This window comes from Capsicum annuum, chromosome 1 (genome assembly GCF_002878395.1).
Source record: "Capsicum annuum cultivar UCD-10X-F1 chromosome 1, UCD10Xv1.1, whole genome shotgun sequence".
Taxonomy (NCBI): Eukaryota; Viridiplantae; Streptophyta; class Magnoliopsida; order Solanales; family Solanaceae; genus Capsicum; species Capsicum annuum.
The window spans coordinates 9,956,638-9,976,073 of record NC_061111.1 but is presented as its reverse complement, the minus strand read 5'-3'; the positions used below and the strand labels follow the sequence as shown (position 1 = coordinate 9,976,073).

Here is a 19,436-nt window from a genome sequence, read left to right as displayed (position 1 = left end):
TTCCGGAAGATTCATTATTCCAAAACATTTATCAAATTATGCAAAGATCATTCTTTACAATCTTTTCAACAAACATGTGGTGGTCATGTATTCTTGGCAAACCATGCAATTCTTTCATTATGTGTGTGTGTGTGTGTATATATATATATATATATGTGTATATATATATATACGACATTTATCAACATGAAAAACCCCCTCTCATCAACTTAAAGATAAATCTTAAATCATTCAATAATAGTCAAGAACATTGATACCATGCTTCTAAATAATATACAAAAAAAATCAAGAGGTGTTGCAACATGAGAGGGAGCATAAATAGTCATGCTCTCAATTCAATTAACAACTTTAAACACATACATACATATATAAAATTACAAATCAATTTGGGGGAAAGACCTCAAGGCCAAATCAATCTCATCAAAAGCTTTAAAAGCATGAATCTAATTATAAATTCAAAACCCCCTTTCTTGAAAACACTGAAATTCAGGATAGCCTTTGTTATGATGAAATTCCAATTGAGATTCTTGATCACCATATTCGTAGACTAAGGAACAAAGAAGTTCCCTTGGTCACTTTGGCAAAAATCAGTCTGTTAAGGGTGCTACTTGGGAAGTAGAAATAGATATGCGAACCAAGTACCCTCATCTTTTCAAATTCAGACTCAGTTTAATATAACAACTTTTCCTCAGATTATCTCTTTTCCATTCTCAGTTCCATCTGTATATCATCATATTCATATCGCTGCATGTATTCATTACTCGTTTTGAATTTTCTTATTTTGAGAACTTGACTTACTTATCAAGATTGGACCGAGATAAGTATCAACATAACCTCAACTTTTAAGTCGTGACACGGAAGCTCCCAACCCAATAACCAGCTTGAATCCAACCGTGTTATTATTATCGCCATGTTAAAATATATAATTGTAATCAAAATCTTCACACTTATAAAATTCAGATCAAAAGACTACTATAATATCTCAAATATATTTCATAAAGATACTAAAATAGAGGATATTACACATATGCTAAAATGATTAATAGATGATCAAAAAAGCAATCATTTTTTGTTCAACGATGCTTCATAGTTATGATTAACATAATTAATACAAACTAAAGTACTTCGCGTCCTCTAATTGAACGAACTCTCTTGTTGAGATATTTCATTTGTACTTACAATCTCCATAAGCTGCAAAATCACAAAAGAAACATAATAAAATAAGTACACTTTTTCTTTATAGAATTATAAATGCGTTAACTTTAAATTAGTAATCTATCGTGAGAAAAACTTACATGGATTCATATGTATTATCATGCCGAGATCCTCACGACATGGAGCATGATTTTTCTTAAACTGTTTGTTAAGAATATAGGAAGCATGACTATGATAATTATTAGGCTCAAAGCAAGGATATCCAGGTAGAATGTTTCTACAAATGCGCCCATCACATGTTTCTTCCAGATAGGCTTTTAATTCATCATCTTTTACAAACCAATTTGCAACACACCAAGTCCCTTTATTAGGGGCTCCCTGTATGACAAAATACTAATTTACTCTCACAATAAATAGTCTCTTATGATTGGGATGAATATAAATAATTTTTCATATATTTTAGTCTTTTAAGTTTGTAAAAATAAATAATTTTGATATTTGTTATATATTTATCAAATTCTGAATATCAGATTTAACAAACATAATGAGTGACAAATCAACTCAAAACACCAAAGAGTTTAGAGACCACAATTTCAGAAATAATAGAGATTGTGCCTAAAAAATCTACATTAGACATAAAAAATAGTCAAAAAATAGCAAAGAGTGCACCTCCAAATTTGAGTTTTCATAATTAATTTTTTTTCAACACAATTTTCATAAAATCTAACAATTAAAGTTTACTAAATAATTGAAAAGACTAAAAATACACATATTTTACGAATCTAAAGAATCAAAATTATTCAAAAATATATTTAAAAGTTAATAATAAATTGCAAATGAAAATTTACCTGACAAAACCTTGTGAAGAACAACAACAAGAGGAAGCACGAGAATATATTGAGATTTTCCATTGTTTATTGCTTATGCCTTGACATAAGAAGCTCCGTCAGTTAAATAGCATGGTTCTTTTATTTGAATATAATCTAATATTAACTGGGTATTAATACTATTTATTGTTCTTTTTCCTATAATAGTTGTATGGGAAAACTACTTTAATGTGGCTTAAGTTGATTTTAAAACATTCATTTCCTCAGGAAAAAATCAAATTAATGCCTAGATGTGTTTGCAATGAAAATCTATAATCTCATTTGAAATTAGACATTATGAACTAATGTTAAATGTCACATTTTCCTACAACTTAAATTAAAAGTATACTCTCTCAATCCATCTTTATTTGTTTATGTTGAGAAAATGCACTGTTTCCACTCTAAACTATAAACAAAATTGTTGGGACACACTCCAACTTAAAAGGGGTCCTATTACCCCCTCGACTAATTAAACCATATTTTTGACAACCTTAGTGCCTACATGGCACAATGCGTGAATCAACATACTGAAGGTCAACGTAGGCACACGCATGTGCCACGTAGGCACTAAGGTTTCCAAAAATGTGATTGTAATTAGTCCAGGGGTAATAGGACCACTTTAAGTTCGGATGTGTCTTAGTAATTTCGTTTATAGTTCAGGGTGGGAACAGTGCAGTACTAATTTATGTTTAACTTGATACATTTTTAAAAATAGTAAATAAAGTGATATTAATTTTACTATATCACTCTTTATTATTATAAGACTTGAAAATGAATTAAAAATAACTAGTACTTAATAACAAGGGTAAAATAGATATAAATTAGCCTTATTTATAGGACTCTGCATCGGTTTATTCGATTTGATTTTATGTGTTATCGATCGATTTATTAATTTTTTTGGCTTTTTATATGCTAAACCAATAGCCAAACCAATAAGATTTTTTTTAGTGATTTTTAGTTTATTGATTTTAGATCCTTAACGATTCATTTTTTTATTTCACCTATAAGAATGTAATGACCCTCGCATTGAAATTTAGAATTTTATGTATTTTGATCATTTTGCCCCTTCCCATGGTGTAATACCCCGTACTTTTTCCTAACTTGACATCATCTCAAGAATGTTAGAAACTTACTTTAAAATATAAATCCATTTTTGTACACGTGGTATTTTTATGATTTTCACTTTTTATCATATGGAAAATTGAATTAGTTTTTCAATGATACTAATTTTGTCCAAATACAATATCAGAGTAAAAAGTTATGGATGTTTTACTCAGAGCTGTCAGAATCACCTAGGTGCGATGGCCAGGTTGACGGACCGTCGAACCAGCGAAGGACCGTTGCCTTGACCGTCGCAGCCAAGGCAGTAAGGCCACCTTCTGGATAAGGTGCGACGGACAGGTTGATGGACCATCGGACTTGCAATGGATCATCGCCTAGGCCGTTGCTACTTAGGCAGTGAGTCCCTATTCTGGTCCACGTGCGACGGTCAAAACGATGGATAGTCAAGCCAACGACGGACAGTCGCAGGTCCCATTCAGCAAATTAAAGTCATTTTTAAAAGGGTATTTGGGTCTTTTTCCACCCGTTTTAACCCCAAATAATATTAGATTAAGGCTCATAATTTCATTATCCATTTACAACATCAAATTAGGGTTTTCTCCTTAAGATCAATCCTTAATCAATAAAATCCAAATACTCTTCAAGAAACAAAGAGATTCAAATTCTTCAAGTTCAAGAACTTCAAGAAAACTCACAACCCAAGTATGCATAGTGTTCATTCATGGACTCCTTTCGTCCATAAAGCCCAAGAATCTCTTTTCTAAATTCAAGTGTATAAATTTTTATGAATTCTATATTGGGTTTGCTTTTGTTTATATTGATAATAACCAATTGAATTCTATTCCATATTTTGGTGATAAATCTTAACTAAAATTAATTTAGTATAGGGTAGCTTCATGTGAATCCATGATTAAACCCTTGAATAATGAAATTAGAGTTGAATCATGATGTTTATTTGTTGTATAATGAGGTCTAAATATACTATGCTTACCATATGTTTGATTAAATGCCTATGTGAAGGAAAAGTGCTCAACTAATATGATATTATGAAATCCTCATTTATGTACAAGTTCATGCATATCACATGTTTGATGAAATGCTTCAATAAATGAATTATGGATTATGTTGTTGGACATGTGTTCAAGTAAGTCATGCTTTGTTAGTTTCTTCCCATTGAGTCCTGGAGGTACTTGTACTTGACAATTTAGCTATGTGCCTAGAGCCAGTGTCATGTTTTCACGATATCCTCAGTCAAGCCATGTTTAGTAGAATTCAGTTAGTCATATGACTTAGGAAAACTCAGTAAAACTCAGAAATCCCAGTAATCTCAGAAAGCTCAGTAATACAGAAATCTTAGTACTATTCCATCAGTCAACGGAACTCAGTTAACTCAGTCCAAGTTCTGTTCAGTAATCTATGTTCAGTGTCTATTCAGATGGGAGTAGAAATAAACACCGAGTGAACTCAAGGATGGGAGTATACACTGTCAGATGAGGGTGTAATTCTTAAAAGTCATCCTTGCATTCTAGAACTATGTAGCCAGTATAGGTTGGGACATCAAAACTGTCAGGTGAGGGTTGATAAGGTGGATAAACACTGTCAGATAAGGGCCCCACCATTCTCTTTTGGGGATACTGTCAGATGAGGGTTACCTATAGCTTGTCTTTACAAGTGGCGTAGTATTGACACCCTTCTAATTAGGGTTAAGAATTGGAGCCAAACTCAGCTATATTGCTTTATTTGGAGCATGTTGGTTAGATAACTACTTCCCATAATTTTAGTTCCAGAACCAAGACTATCAAATACAGTTAATTAGTCTTAGTAATAGAACTCAGATAGTTCCACATAATTCAGGACTGTCAAATACAGTCAATTCAAATATAGTACAAAACTCAGCTAGTTCCATCAGATTCAAATTCAGGGCTGTCAGATACAGTCACTTATGTTAACAGTTATATCAGTCATCAAAACTCAGTTATCAGTCATGTTAGCTATCAGTAAATTTATGTTGCCACGATCTCAGATATAGTTATTATGTATTCAAGCATGTATTCTCACGTTCATATTATTCAGTCAGTTAGTATAGTGAACGCATGTGAACCCTTTACACTTAGCCTACCTTACATGCATAGCAATACTTTCAAAGTACTAACGAATTTACGCTATGGTGTCTTATACCATAGGTTCAGAAGCACGAGCTCTAGAGCATCAGTAGATTCTAGATATCCGCAGAAAGAGTTAGTAGTGAGTCCTCATCCTTCGAGGATATGATCATTTCTTTAGTATCTCATTAATTATTTCATTAGTTAGAGTTAGTTAGGGACATGTCCCATCAACTCCTTATTTTGACATTTATGTTTTAGAGGCTTTTCAGACTACAATATATTTAGATAGTTTATTTCAGTCATTTTGGGTATTTTCATACCCCACCTCAGATGTTATGTTTTTATCAAATTTGAACCTTATGGCCTTTCAGTTTATATTTCAGCATTTTATAGTATATTATGTAGTATACAGGTACAGATATCAGCCATGAGTTAGCTTGTTGTCCTTTGGGGTCATGAGCATCGGGTAGCATTTCGGGTACCAGATTCAGGGCGTTATAAACTTGGTATCAGAGGCTAAGGTTTAATAGAGTCCTAGGAAGTCTAAAAGTTGCATCTAGTAGAGTCTTTTACATGGGTGTGTTGCGTGCCTCATTTATGTGCAGGAGGCTATAAGATGATATAGAAACAGTTTATCTTCTTTCAGTGTTCATGTCGTGCTAGTGAGCATAATCTCAAGTCAATCTCTTAGTCTAATTTATTTCTCCTTTTCTTCTATAGAATATGCCTCCTAAAAGAAGAAATGAGAATCAGTCAGCCCTTAGCCTAAAGATCCTTTGGGCAAACATGTTTCTCATGAGGAGTTCAGGGTCGTATTCACTACTCTTGCTCAGTCAGTTACTGCTCAGAATGAACAACTAGCTATCATTCCAGCCAACCCAGTGGCCAATTCAACTGCAACCAAGATTTGAGACTTCACCCAGATAAACCCTCTATCCTTTCTCGGTCTAAGTTAGATGAGGACCCTCAAGAATTCACTGATCAGGTTCAAAAGGTGTTAGATATCATAGAAGTGACTACTATTGAGAGTGCTGAGCTAACTGCATATCAGTTATAGGATATGGCTTATACTTGGTATGAACAGTGGAAGTCAAAAAGGTCAGATAATGCAGGTCCTATAGAGTGGGAGAAGTTTGTCACTGAATTCTTAGATAGGTTCTTTCCCTAAGAACTTAGAGAAACTAAGGTGTTAGAATTGATCAACCTCAGGCAGCGCAACATGATGGTGAAAGAATATTCTCTTAAGTTTACTTAATTAGCCAGATATGCCCCTCATGTGGTTACTGGTAGCAGGGCCAAGATGAGTAAGTTTGTTCCATGGGTGAATGATAGTGTGGTTAATAAGTCCAGATCTGCCATGATGAATAGTGACATGACTTTAGCTAGGCCTATGAATCATGCTCAGCAAATAGAGGAGAATAAGAAAGCAAGGACAGGTAGTTTCAGCTTTGCTCATCCCAAATTAAAAGAAGGAAACATTCTCAATTTTATCCTAATTCATCAGTTCTAGCTCTTTCCTCAGCTAGTGCTCCAGCTCCTAAGTTCAAGGATAGGAATAGAGATAGAGCTCCAGGCTCTAAGTCTCAGAGCAGTGTTAGCAATGTCCGAACTAATCCTCTTTGTCAGACTTGTGGTAAGAACCACAAGGGTGTTTACAAAGCTGGCAGCGAGATCTGTTTTAGTTGTGGCAAGCCAAGCCACAGAGTAAGAGATTTTCCTTAGTCAGGTTATCAAAGTCATATTCACTCCTCGGCTCATTTTGATCACCTAAATTAGTAGGGTGCCACCTCCAGTGCTACAATGGGCAATGTCCAAATTGACTTTATGCTCTCCAGTCCTGACAAGATTAGGAAAATTCTCCTGATGTAATTACTGGTATGTTATAGATCTTTCATGTGTATGTTTATACTTTGCTAGATCCAAGTGCTTCCTTGTCTTTTGTTACTCCCTATAAGCAGGCGATTTTTGAGTCAGTCCCAAAATTCTAGCAGAACCCTTTTTAGTTTCTGCCCCAGTGCGTACATCATAGCTCGGTGGGTATATAGGAACTTCTCGATTATGATATTTTAGAAATTCACTTCAGCAGACTTAGTCGAATTTGAGATAACTGATTTAGATGTAATTCTAAGCATGGATTGGCTTCATTCCTACTATGCCATGGTCGACTACAGAAATAGAAAAGTCCAGTTTTAGTTCCCAAATTAACTCGTCCTTAAGTGGAAGTGTAGTGTATCTACTTTCAGAGGTAATCTTATTTCCTACCTTTGGGCAAGGAAAATGATATTTAAGGGATGTGTCTATCATCTTGTTCATGTTAAGGACTATAGCTTCGAAATTCCCAGTCTTGGTTCAGTCCCAGTCATGAATGAATATTCAGATATCTTTTCTGAATATCTTTTAGGGATTTATCCCGAAAGGGAAATAGACTTTTGTATTGATCTTCTTCCAAATACTCAGCCTATATATATTTTTCCATACAAAATGGCACCATCAGAACTCAGAGAATTGAAAGAAAAGTTGAAGGTTTTCTTAGATAAGGGATTTATTAGGCCCAGTGTGTCCTCGTAGGGCACACCAGTCTTATTCGTGCGCAAGAAAGACGGTTCTCTCAGAATATGCATTGATTACTGTTAGCTCAATAAAGTCATGGTCAAGAACAAGTATCCTCTTTCTAGAATCGATGACTTATTTGACCAACTTCAGGGTGTTAGCTATTTCTCTAAGATAGACCTCAGATCCATCTATCATTAGCTCAGATTCAGTGAATGTGACATTCCAAAAATAGCTTTCCGTACTCGGTATAGTCACTTCGAATTCTTAGTTATGTCCTTTGGTCTTACCAATTCCCCAGCAGCCTTTATGGACTTGATGAACAGTGTGTTCAAGCAGTACTTGGACATGTTCATTATAGTCTTCATAGATGATATTCTAGTTTATTCCTGCAGTGAGCGAGATCATGTAGACCATCTCAGAATTGTACTTCAAACACTCAGAGATCATCAAATATTCACCAAATTCAGTAAGTGAGAGTTTTGGATAAGGTTAGTAGCATTCCTTAGTCATATCATTTCCAGTGATGGCATTAGAATAGATTCTCAAAAAACCAAAGTGGTAAGAAACTGGCCCAGACCTATCTCTCCATTAGATATTATGAGTTTCTTGGGCTTGGATAGCTATTATAAATGATTTTTTGAGGGGTTTTTATCTATTGCATTCCCTATGTCCAGATTGATTCAGAATAATGTCAAGTTTCAGTGGTCAAATCCTTGTGAGAAGAGTTTTTAGGAGTTGAAGACTCGACTCACATCAGCCCCAGTTTTAGCTCTTCCAGATGGTTCAAATGGTTTTTTAGTGTACTGTGATGCATCCATAGTAGGTTTAGGTTATGTCCTCATGCATCATGGTAAGGTCATAGCCTACGCCTCCAAACAACTTAAACCCCGTGAGAAGAATTATCCTACTCATGATCCTGAGTTAGTAGCCATAGTATTTGCCTTTAAGATTTTGAGGAACTATCTCTACGGAGTTCATGTAGATGTCTTCACAGATCATAAGAGCCTTCAGTATGTATTTTCCTGAAAAGATCTCAATCTTTGTCAGAGAAGGTGGTTAGAGCTTTTGAAATATTATGACATAAGTGTCCTCTATCATCCGGGAAAGGCCAATATAGTGGCTGACACTCTCAGTAGACTGTCTGTGGGTAGTGTTGCTCATGTCGAGGACAATCAAAAGAAGTTATCTCAGGAAGTCCATCAGCTTGCCACACTAGGTATTCTCTTAGTCGATATAGATGAGGGTGACTATGGGTTCGGTAGTTCAAAATCATCTCTAGTTTTTGAGGTGAAAGAAAAGAAAGATAGAGATCCTATATTTGTCAAGTTGAAAGAGTCAGTCAAGGATTAGAAATAAGACATTTTCTCCCAAGGGGGAGATAGTGTCTTGCGTTGTTAGGGTCATCTCTGTGTTTGGGGTGTAGATGACTTAAGGCAGAGAATTCTTGCAGAAGCACATGGTACACGCTACTCTATTTATCCAGGGGCCACAAAGATGTACCGTATCTTGTGGGAGATCTATTGGTGGAGTAGGATGAAGGGAGATGTTACAAATTTTGTGGCTAAGTGCTCTACATGTCAGCAGGTTCAGATAGAGCATCAGAAGCCTAGTGGGTCCATACAGGAGTTTAGTATTCCTACTTGGAAGTGGGAAGAAGTGAACATGGACTTCGTGATGGGTTTACCTCGTACTCATTATCAACATGATTCAGTTTGGGTCATTGTAGACAGGATGACCAAATCAACTCATTTCCTTCCAGTTCAAACCTTTTATTCAGTTCCACTATCTATCATCTCAGACAGAGGTACCCAGTTCACCTCTCATTTCTGGAAAATGTTCCAAAAGCGTTTTGGTACCCAAGTTCATCTCAGCACAACCTTCAATCCTCAGACAGATGGTTAAGCAAAAAGGATAATTCAGACTCTAGAAAGATATGCTAAGGGCGTGTCCAATTGATTTCAAGGGTAGTTGGGATGACCACTTACCTTTGATTTAGTTTACATACAACAATAGCTATCATTCTAGTATCAAGACGGCTCCATTCGAAGCTCTCTATGGTAGGAGATGTAGATCTCTAGTTGGTTGGTTCGAAGTTAGTGAGGCCTCAGTTATAGGGCCTGACTTGTATTCAACGCCTCAAAGAAAGTCCAGTTGATTAAAGAAAGACTCTAGGCTGCTCAGAATTGACAGAAGTCTTATACAGATATTCGTAGAAAAGATCTCAAGTTCGAGATTGCTGACTATGTATTTCTAAAGATCTCTCCCATGAAGGGAGTGAAGTGGTTTGGCAAGAAGGGAAAGCTCAGTCCCCGATATATTGGTCCTATCAAAATTCTAGTCGTCTTGGCAAGGTAGCCTATGAGCTCGAATTGCCTTTAGATCTACCCTTAGTTCATCCAGTTTTCTATATCTCTTTGTCCAAGAAGTGTGTAGGTGACCCAGCAGTTGTAGTCCCCATTCAGAGCATAGATGTTCAGAATAGACTCTCCTATGAAGAGATTCCAGTCAAAATTCTAGACTACCAGACTCGTAGACTGAAGAACAAAGAAGTCCCTCTCGTCAAAGTCCTTTGGCAAAATCAATCCATTGAGGGAGATACATGGGAAGCAGAATCATACATGCATACCAAGTATCCTCACCTTTTCTCTGCCAACTCAGATAGAGCTCAAGGTAACAGTTCTCCTTAAGCTTACTCAGTTTTTGTTCAGTGTTCATCAAACTTGGTATTGAATACCATTGCATATTAAGTCATTCATTCATGTATCAATTCAATTATATAATTTTGTATCAGACATGCATTCTCATTTTGAGAAACTTGGTTTCTCATAACACTCAGTCATGCATTCATGAATCAGTTACACATGCATCAAATATGCATATTCAGTATGATATGTTCAGTTATCAGTCATGTCAGCCATGAGATCATGTTCTAGTTATTTATGCTCAGTATGTACGTCAATTTATGTTCTTCCCCTCACTCTTAGTCTCATTCGAGGACGAATGTTCTCAAGGGGGAGATATTGTAATACCTTATAATTTTTCCTAGCTTGGAATTATGTCAAGAATCTTAAAAACTTACTTTGAAATATGAATCTATTGTTGTACATGTGGTATTTGTATGATTTTCACTTTTTATCAAGTGGGAAATTAAATTAGCTTTCCAACGATACCAATTTCGTCCAAATATGGTATCAGAGTAAAAATTTATGGATGTTTTACTCAGAGCTGTCAGAATCGCCCAGGTACGATAGCCAGGTTGACGGACCATCGAGCCAGTGACCGACCATCGCCTTGAACTTCGCAGCCAAGGTAGTGAAGCCACCTTCTGGATAAGGTCCAATAGACAGGTTGATGGATCGTTGGACTTGCGACGGACCGTCACCCAGGCCGTCGCTACTTAGGCAGTGAGTTCCTATTCTGGTCCATGTGTGACGGTCAGAACAATGGACCGTCTAGCCAGCGATGGACCATCGTACAAGCCATTGCAGGTCCCATTCAACAAATTGAATCCATTTTTAAAAGGGTATTTGGGTCTTTTTCCACCCGTTTTAACCCCTAATAATATCATATCAAGGCTCATAATTTCATTAACCATTTACAATATCAAATTATGGTTTTCTTCCTAAGAGCAATCCTTAAGCAACAAAATCCAAATCTTCTTCAAGAAATAAAGAGATTCAAATTCTTCAAGTTCAAGAACTTCAAGAAAACTCACAACCCAAGTATGCATAATGTTCATTCATGGACTTCTTTCATCCATGAAGCCCAAGAATCCCTTTTCTAAATTCAAGTGTATGGATTTTTATGAATTCCATGTTGGGTTTGCTTTTGTTCATATTGATAATAACCAATTGAATTCTATTCCATGTTTTGGTGATAAATCTTAACTGAAATTAATTTAGTATAGGGTAGCTTCATGTGAATCCATGATTAAACCCTTGAATGATGAAATTATAGTTGAATCATGATGTTTATTTGTTGTATAATGTAGTCTACATATACTATGCTTACCATGTGTTTGATTAAATGCCTATGTGAAGGAAAAGTGCTCAAGTAGTATGATATTATGAAATCCCCATTTATGTACAAGTTTATGCATATCACATGTTTGATGAAATGCTTCAATAAATGAATTATGGATTGTGTTGTTGGACATGTGTTCAAGTAAGTCATGCTTTTTCAGTTTCTTCCCATCGAGTCTGGGGGTACTTGTACCCGACAATTTAGTTGTGTGCCTAGAGCCAGTGTCATGTTTTCATGCTATCCTCAGTCAAGCCATGTTATTAGAATTCAGTTCGTCATGTGACTCAGGAAAAGTCAATAAAACTCAGAAATCCCAATAATCTCAGAAAGCTCAGTAATACAGAAATCTCAGTACTATTCCATCAGTCAACGAAACCTAGTTAACTCAGAAAGTTTAGTAATCCATGTTCAGTGTCTATTCAGATGGGAGTAGAAATTAGCACCGAGTGAACCCAAGGATGGGAACACACACTATCAGATGAGGGTATGATTCTTAGAAGTCATCCTTGCATTTCAAAACTATGTAGCCAGCATAGGTTGGGACATCAACACTGTCAGGTGAGGGTTGATGAGGTGGATAAGCACTATCAGATAAGGGCCCCACCGTTCTCTTTTGAGGACAATGTCAGATGAGGGTTACCCACAGTTTGTCTTTACAAATGGCGCGGTATTGACACCCTTCTAATTAGGGTTATGGATTGGACCCCAACTCAGCTATATTACTTTATTTTGGGCATGTCGGTTAGATAACTGCTTCCCATAGTTTTAGTTCTAGAATCAGGACTGTCAAAAACAGTCATTCAGTCTTAGTAATAGAACTCAGATAGTTCAACAGAATTCAAGACTATCAAATATAGTCAATTCAGATGCAGTACGGAACTCAGCTAGTTCTATCAGATTCAGGACTGTCAGATATAGTCACTCATGTTAACAGTTATATCAGTCATCAGAATTAAGTTATCAGTCATGTTATTTATCAGTAAATTCATGTTGCCACAATCTCAGATATAGTTATTATGTATTCATGCATGCATTCCCACGTTCATGTTATTCAGTCAGTTAGTATAGTGCATACAGGTGAACCCTTTGCATTCAGCCTACCTCACATACATACCAGTACATTCAAAGTACTGATGCATTTGTGCTATGGTGTCTTATACCATAGGCTCAAAAGCATGAGCTCTAGAGCATCAGTAGATTCCAGATATCCGCAGACAGAGTTAGTAGTGATTCCTCATCCTTCGAGGACATGATCATTTCTTTAGTATCTCATTAATTAGTTTATTAGTTGGAGTTAGTTGGGGACATATTCCATTAACTCCTTATTCAGACAGTTATATTTTAGAGGCTTTTCAGACTACAGTGTGTTCAGATAGTTTATTTCAGTCATTTTGGGTATTTTCATACCCACCTCAGATGTTATGTTTTTATCAGATTTGAACCTTATGGCCTTTCAGTTCATATTTCTGTATTTTACAGATTATGTAGTATTCAAGTACAGATATTAGTCATGGGTTAGCTTGTGGTTTTTCGGGGTCATACGCACTAAGTAGCATTTCGGGTACCAGATTAGGGGCGTTACACATGGATGCCTTATCTGATTTATGAGTTATGAAAATGGTTGGCACGAGCCTCGATGATTTATCTGATTTTTACTGTGACCAATATTTTTTGTTTTGAGTATCCGATGATAATTCTAAAATTTTCATTAGCTCCAAAATATCAAATTTATGTTAGTAGCATGGATAGTTTGGTCCTGAGTGTCTATTTTATATTTTGATCCTTCATTTGTGAACTAGCTAAATTTGGCCTTAAGAGGTCTCGAGGTTAATTTGTTAAAAATTATCTTTTCTAAAATTTCAACATCTTTATTGAGTAAGAAATGTCAAAATTTGATTTGTTGAATATTTGGTTTGTTTTAGTAGGGTCCCAAATAAATCTCGAGGATTCACTCAAAGAATTTTTAGACTTGGTATATTCATGGTGTAAAACCCCGGGTATTTTGACATGTAAATAAAGCTAAGAACGAGCCCACGTGACCCTTAGATCTAGAATAAACCACTTTAGAATGAGTTTGAAAGGGTTGAGGGGAATTTTAGATGAAAAATAGGACGTGCATCGTGAAGGAGACCCCATGCAATAGACTCAAGCCATATGGTCACCGTGAGAGGCCATACTTCACCCATGTGGAGGTCCTTGCACCGCGAGGGGTGCAACTTACGACGAGGGTCATGCCACCCCCTCCCCCTTCCCTTTAATGACAAAATTTTGAAATTTTGGGTATTTTTAAGGGCATTCTAGTTCTTATACACCTAAAACCGATCCCTAATATCCCACTACATTTTTCCTATGTAGGATTCACCCTAAATTAACATTAGAACATCCTACTATCCCTCTTTTTGTCAAGAAGTAAGAAGAATCAGTAGGAGAACCTCCAAGATCATGTTTGTTCAATTTGTCTCCATAAAAAGGTATGTACAAGACCTAAAAGTTATGGGGTTTGGATTTATGTGCTTCTAAACTCTTGTAATATAAAAATCATGGAATTCAATTTAACTTCAAGATATATTTTCGAATCCTAATTTATGCCAAAAAATTATGAAAATTTTGCTATGTATGTGATTATCTGTGATTTAAGATGCGAATGGGGTTTTGAATATTTCCAATACATAATTAAACATTAATTATGAATATGCTTTTGAAGAACATGACTTGTATTATAATTTGGTCTTACTATCTATGGTGTGTATTTTAATACAATTGAAAGAAGTGAGTCCCCCTAAGGGTTTTTGTTAGAGTTCGTGCCCTACTAATTGCTTATCTGTGGAACAAGTAAACATAGTTCACCGAAGTAAAAACTGAACACAATGTTTTTATGTGAAAAACACCCGGCCTAAAGAAAGGTGTAAGAAACTACGACCTGTACCTCTACAAGATTTAGCCCCAACGTCACTAGAACTCTTGAGCCTCAACAATCAACAAAATTATAAGACTTCTTGTAAACTAGGAATTAAAACTTCTAACTCCTGTAACTACAAAAACAACAAATCTTCCCAAGATAAGTGTTTCCAAGTCTTCGAGTTCCCTAACTTGAAGACACAACTCCTAACTCAGTTTATAGATCACTGAGACTAGAACAATGACTCGTTACAACTCAAATAACCTACCAATTATAAACAGTCTAAGATTTGCTAAGTAAGGGACCAGGTTCTTCTTCAAGTAAGTGAACTATTTTGCTGATTGTTGGTTATCTTATCAGTGCATGATTGAGTTACTTGAATGTGCTTTGTCGTATATATGCACACCTTGTGATAAAGTCCTTTTTGATCTCTACTTCTATCTTTTGTGGAACTCTATCAAGTAACTTCACTTATTGTTGTAGCCGTCTCTCCTTCCTTGGTTGAATAAGAATCTTTTACTTTATCCTTTAGCCTTGCAGGACTCCTCTTATTGTTGGACTTATTGATCAATTCAACTTCTGAATATTGCATTTTTCTTCCACTTTACTAAATTGATAAGTGTTGAGAAAATGTCTGAATATTCTTGCTTATCCACTCCTGTTTGTGCACAATATCATCTTATCAACAACCTTGCCTGGAATTTTGCTTTGTATAGTTGGATGGACCAGCTTCACAACATGTTTCATTCACATGTCTATTATCAAAACTCCACATGCCCTAACATTTTTACAAGAATCATGAATAAAAATGTCTTTTTCTAAACTATCATATTGATTTGAAGAGCTTTACTATTTGACATTTGAAATATCTTATGGTGATCAATGATTCATGAAATATAAGAGATGAAATAGAATATGTCATATGACTTACAAGACCTACAATTCATTGTATGATGATACCACATTAGACAATTGTCATTCAGACTACAGACTAAGTTTTAAGAAAGATTCATGTTTCTAAAAATGATTAAAATATGGACCAGCTTTCACAACATGTTTTATTCATATGTCTATTTTAAAAACTCCATATGCCATAACAAATTTCACCTTTTTGATGATGACAAACTCAGCAACTCAACATCATTTATTCAATCCTGATATACTTAGTAAAGGATTTAAAACAGAAGATTACCAAATGAAATAGGTTAGTCAATTGGGTTATAAGAACTGTATAATCTATTCTTCCCCCTTTTGACATCATTAAAAAGCTGGACCAATAAGTGAAAATAGTTTAATAATTCATGGCCACTGGGACTATCACTAAAACAATCAAGACTCAGGGCAAGAGAACAACAATGCATTAAGAAAACAGAAGCAGAACACATGAAGCAAAAGTTTATTTCATTCATAAAAAAAGGTACAATTATCATAACCCAGTAACAACAATAAAGAAGAAACAACTTGGACCAAAAGACAGCAAGGAAAGGATTCCTAAGGAACTAATAAAGGCTTAAGTGGATGAGGAAGACGGGATAAGGGAAGTCAGCTTCCAATGATATCAACATTTTCAGCTCTTTCCTTTTCTAAAGTAGATGTGAGGGAAGAAATTTGGGCTTGAAGGAATCGTTTCTCCTTCTCATGAGTAGCATGGGCAGCCTCCAATACAGCCTGTGCAATCTCCACCTCACCCTGCTTTGTAGCAAGGGCATTCCTCAATCTTTACATTGGGTTATCAGTATTTATCATAGCAACATCTAACATATCATGGTTCACTGATCCAATGACATTCTTTGTGGTCTGTAGGGACCACACCTTGACAGTTTCACAAAAATCCTCAAAGAAAGATGCAAGCCAGAGCTCATTTGGTAATGCATAGCCATTGGTATCTTGAACTAACTCTCTTCATGTGTTTGACGATAAGTCTAGAAAGGTCTATTAGAATTTTAGAATCTAACAGTTCCATTAAAGTGAGATCAAGGAAATTGGCAACTGTTCTTTTTTCCTATCTAGGAAGGATAATTTTGTGAACTATATCAAAATAAAACTGAGAGAGAGGGGACATCTCATTCTTGAGGACCCTGTGATGAGTAAGGAAAAGAGGATTTCCAGAGAATTTTCTGGATATATCAAGAGATGATGGGAGGTTATCAAGAGGAGGCCAAGCACCCTTCACATAATGACCCTAACCCCTAGTAAGAGAATTTAGAATTCAACTCAGATTATCAGGATAAAGATTGATAGTTTTCCCAGTTGAGAACATCTCGCCAATGGCAACCCTATTAGTGTAAAACTCATAAACTTCATTTTTTCCAAAATTTCTTTGATGATCACCTTGCAAAAACAAGTATGACCACCCCTGAGATCTCAACTTTATGACAAAATATAACTCTACCCCTAGCCAAATTTCATTTTTGAAAGTGAAGAACATGAGGTGACTGAGAAGTTTTGTCAGTAGTAGTTTCCACTTCAAAATTGAAATCAAAGTCATGATCAATCTCAGTGGAGGGTGCAGGAGGAGTATCAGGGAGATACTCAAAATCAGAAGAATTTGAAAGAACAGGTTTCTCAACCCGTTTTTTTGATTTGGAAGCAACCCTTTTTCTAGTAGACTTAGAAGAAGATAAGGGCTTGGAAGTAGTTGTATTTTGAAACTTGGAGGATGGTGTTGAAGAGAAGGAGTGTTTTGAAACCTTGGCTTTAATCGATTTTCTTTATCTCATAGAGCGAAATAGGATATCTGGGGTAGAGAAAGTGTGAGGAGGTAGAGAACCAGGAGAAGAAACACGTTTCCTTTTACTTTGTTTGAGTTCTTCTTCCAAGGAAACATCTTCTCGTTGCATTTTACCTTGAGTATGAGGAGTGCAAGGAGTGGGAAAAACAAGAGTAGATACACCCATTACTTGGGTATCATTAATGATTGGGGTTACAAAAGATGTGCGTTGGATCTTGACTTTCTGGGAATTAGATTGGCAATGGGTTCATCGTCAAGATAAACAATTTGAAGTGGTATTAGTGGTGGAAGTGAGGGTTTGAACTGGGATAAGTCAGTTGAAGAAAATTGGGCGAACAGGTTTGGGAAATCTCTGAATGCAGCGAAATCGAAGAATTTTTGGGAGATTTGAGAAGGGATTAAAAGAGGTAAGGAAATATTTGGATGAATAACAATGAAGGTGAAAGGGCTTGTGATAGATTCTGTTGATGAAGAGGATGAGGAATATAAGGAGGACGCCATTGTGATAGTGAAACAAGAAATTGTTCTTGGTTGTAGAGAGTTTAAGAGAGAATAAATAATAAAAAGAAGGAAGGTGTGTGTTTAAGAAGGAGTAAAGGAAGATGAAATATGAGAGGAGTGTATGTGGAAGAAACATAATAATAAAGGGGTTCTGTACTGATGGGAAAGGTTTGACATCTTTTTGAAGGAGAAAGCTTTTGGGTTTTTGGCGGTTTAAGTAATAACCATACCTGAATTCTGAAGAGAAATGGACAAATTGCCATGATGTTCTAGTCTTGTTGCAAAATTAACACATAGCTGAGTTAATTTACTCTAAAATCTTGGAATTAGGATGTACAACTAAATGTGTAAGACTGAATTAATAAATAATCACTTAAGAACAATTTATTATAGTCAATCATTGAGAGTGATTTATACAATTTTAATCATCCCCAAGGCTAACTTATTCTTTTAAAAGTGTTCTCTACTCAAAGTCTTAGTGAATATGTCAGTAATTTGTTCCTCAGTAGAATAAAACATAATTTATATATGACTTTTTTCAACATTATCTCTAAGAAAGTGATGTCGAATATCAATATGGTTGATTCTTTTAAGTTGAACAGGATTTTTGGCAATATTTATAACACTTGTGTTATCACAAAAAATGGGAACACAACAAAATCTATACCAAAATGCATAAGTTATTGCTTAATCCCTAACAATTGAGCACAACAAGAACATGAAGCAACATGTTTAGCTTCAACAGTAGACAAGGCTACTGAATTTTGCTTGTTAGTAGACCAAGTAATCAAACATGATCCAAGGAAGTATGCCATGCCTGTAGTAATTTTCCTATCCACCAAATATCCTGTATAATTAGCATCAGAGTATCCTACCAAAGTAAAGTTACTTCCTTTGGGATACCATAACACAAGATCACTGGTTCCTTTGTGAAGATTCTTTTCACAGATTTTAGATGTGATTCTTTTGGATTTGCCTAAAACCTAGCACATAGCCTTACAGTGAACACATTATCCGGCCTGCTTGCTGTGAGGTATAATAATAACCCTATCATACCTCTATACATCTTTTGCTCTACATCAGAACCTGTTTCATCTAGATCAAGCTTTATGGTAGCGGTAATGGGAGTACTGATCTCTTTTGCCTCTTCTATTGAGAATCTTTTTAGAAGCCCTTAATGTACTTCTGTTGATGGATCACTATCCCTGATGCTGATTGTTTTATTTGCAAACCTAAGAAGTAATTCAGCTCCCCCATCATACTTATCTCTGATTCACAAATCATGAGTTTGGCAAACTCATGAGTCATATTCATGTTGGTTGAACCAAATATAATGTTATCCACATATACCTGCACAACTAACAAGTCATTTCCATCATTTTTTAAGAAAAGAATATTGTCAATTTTACCTTTGGTATGCCCATGCTCCAGCAGAAACTTTGACAATCTCTTATACCAGGCCCTTGGTTCTTGTTTCAACCCATACAAATCCTTATCCAGTTTATACACATTATTAGGAAATTCTTTGATTTCAAATCCTT

The 19,436-nt window shown here is 35.7% G+C and overlaps 1 protein-coding gene across 1 annotated transcript; it reads right to left on the bottom strand.

The window, feature by feature from the left end:
- Positions 1-970: 970 nt before the first annotated feature.
- On the bottom strand, positions 971-2,108 carry LOC107852791 (glucan endo-1,3-beta-D-glucosidase-like). The gene is made up of 3 exons (XM_047393424.1): positions 2,004-2,108; positions 1,296-1,533; positions 971-1,191 (listed from the first exon to the last, which is right to left on the bottom strand). Exons 1-3 carry the CDS (start codon positions 2,064-2,066, stop codon positions 1,166-1,168), a joined length of 327 nt encoding a protein of 108 aa, XP_047249380.1. The 5' UTR covers positions 2,067-2,108; the 3' UTR covers positions 971-1,165.
- Positions 2,109-19,436: the final 17,328 nt, after the last annotated feature.

What these genes read in the sequence shown, in the direction of transcription:
- LOC107852791 (XM_047393424.1), bottom strand. Translation starts at nt 2,066, where the DNA reads ATGGAAAATCTCAATATATTCTCGTGCTTCCTCTTGTTGTTGTTCTTC. An exon ending in TCTTCACAAGGTTTTGTCAG is followed by an intron (nt 1,534 to 2,003) that starts GTAAATTTTCAT and finishes TTTGTCATACAG; the next exon opens with GGAGCCCCTAATAAAGGGAC. An exon ending in GATAATACATATGAATCCAT is followed by an intron (nt 1,192 to 1,295) that starts GTAAGTTTTTCT and finishes GTGATTTTGCAG; the next exon opens with CTTATGGAGATTGTAAGTAC.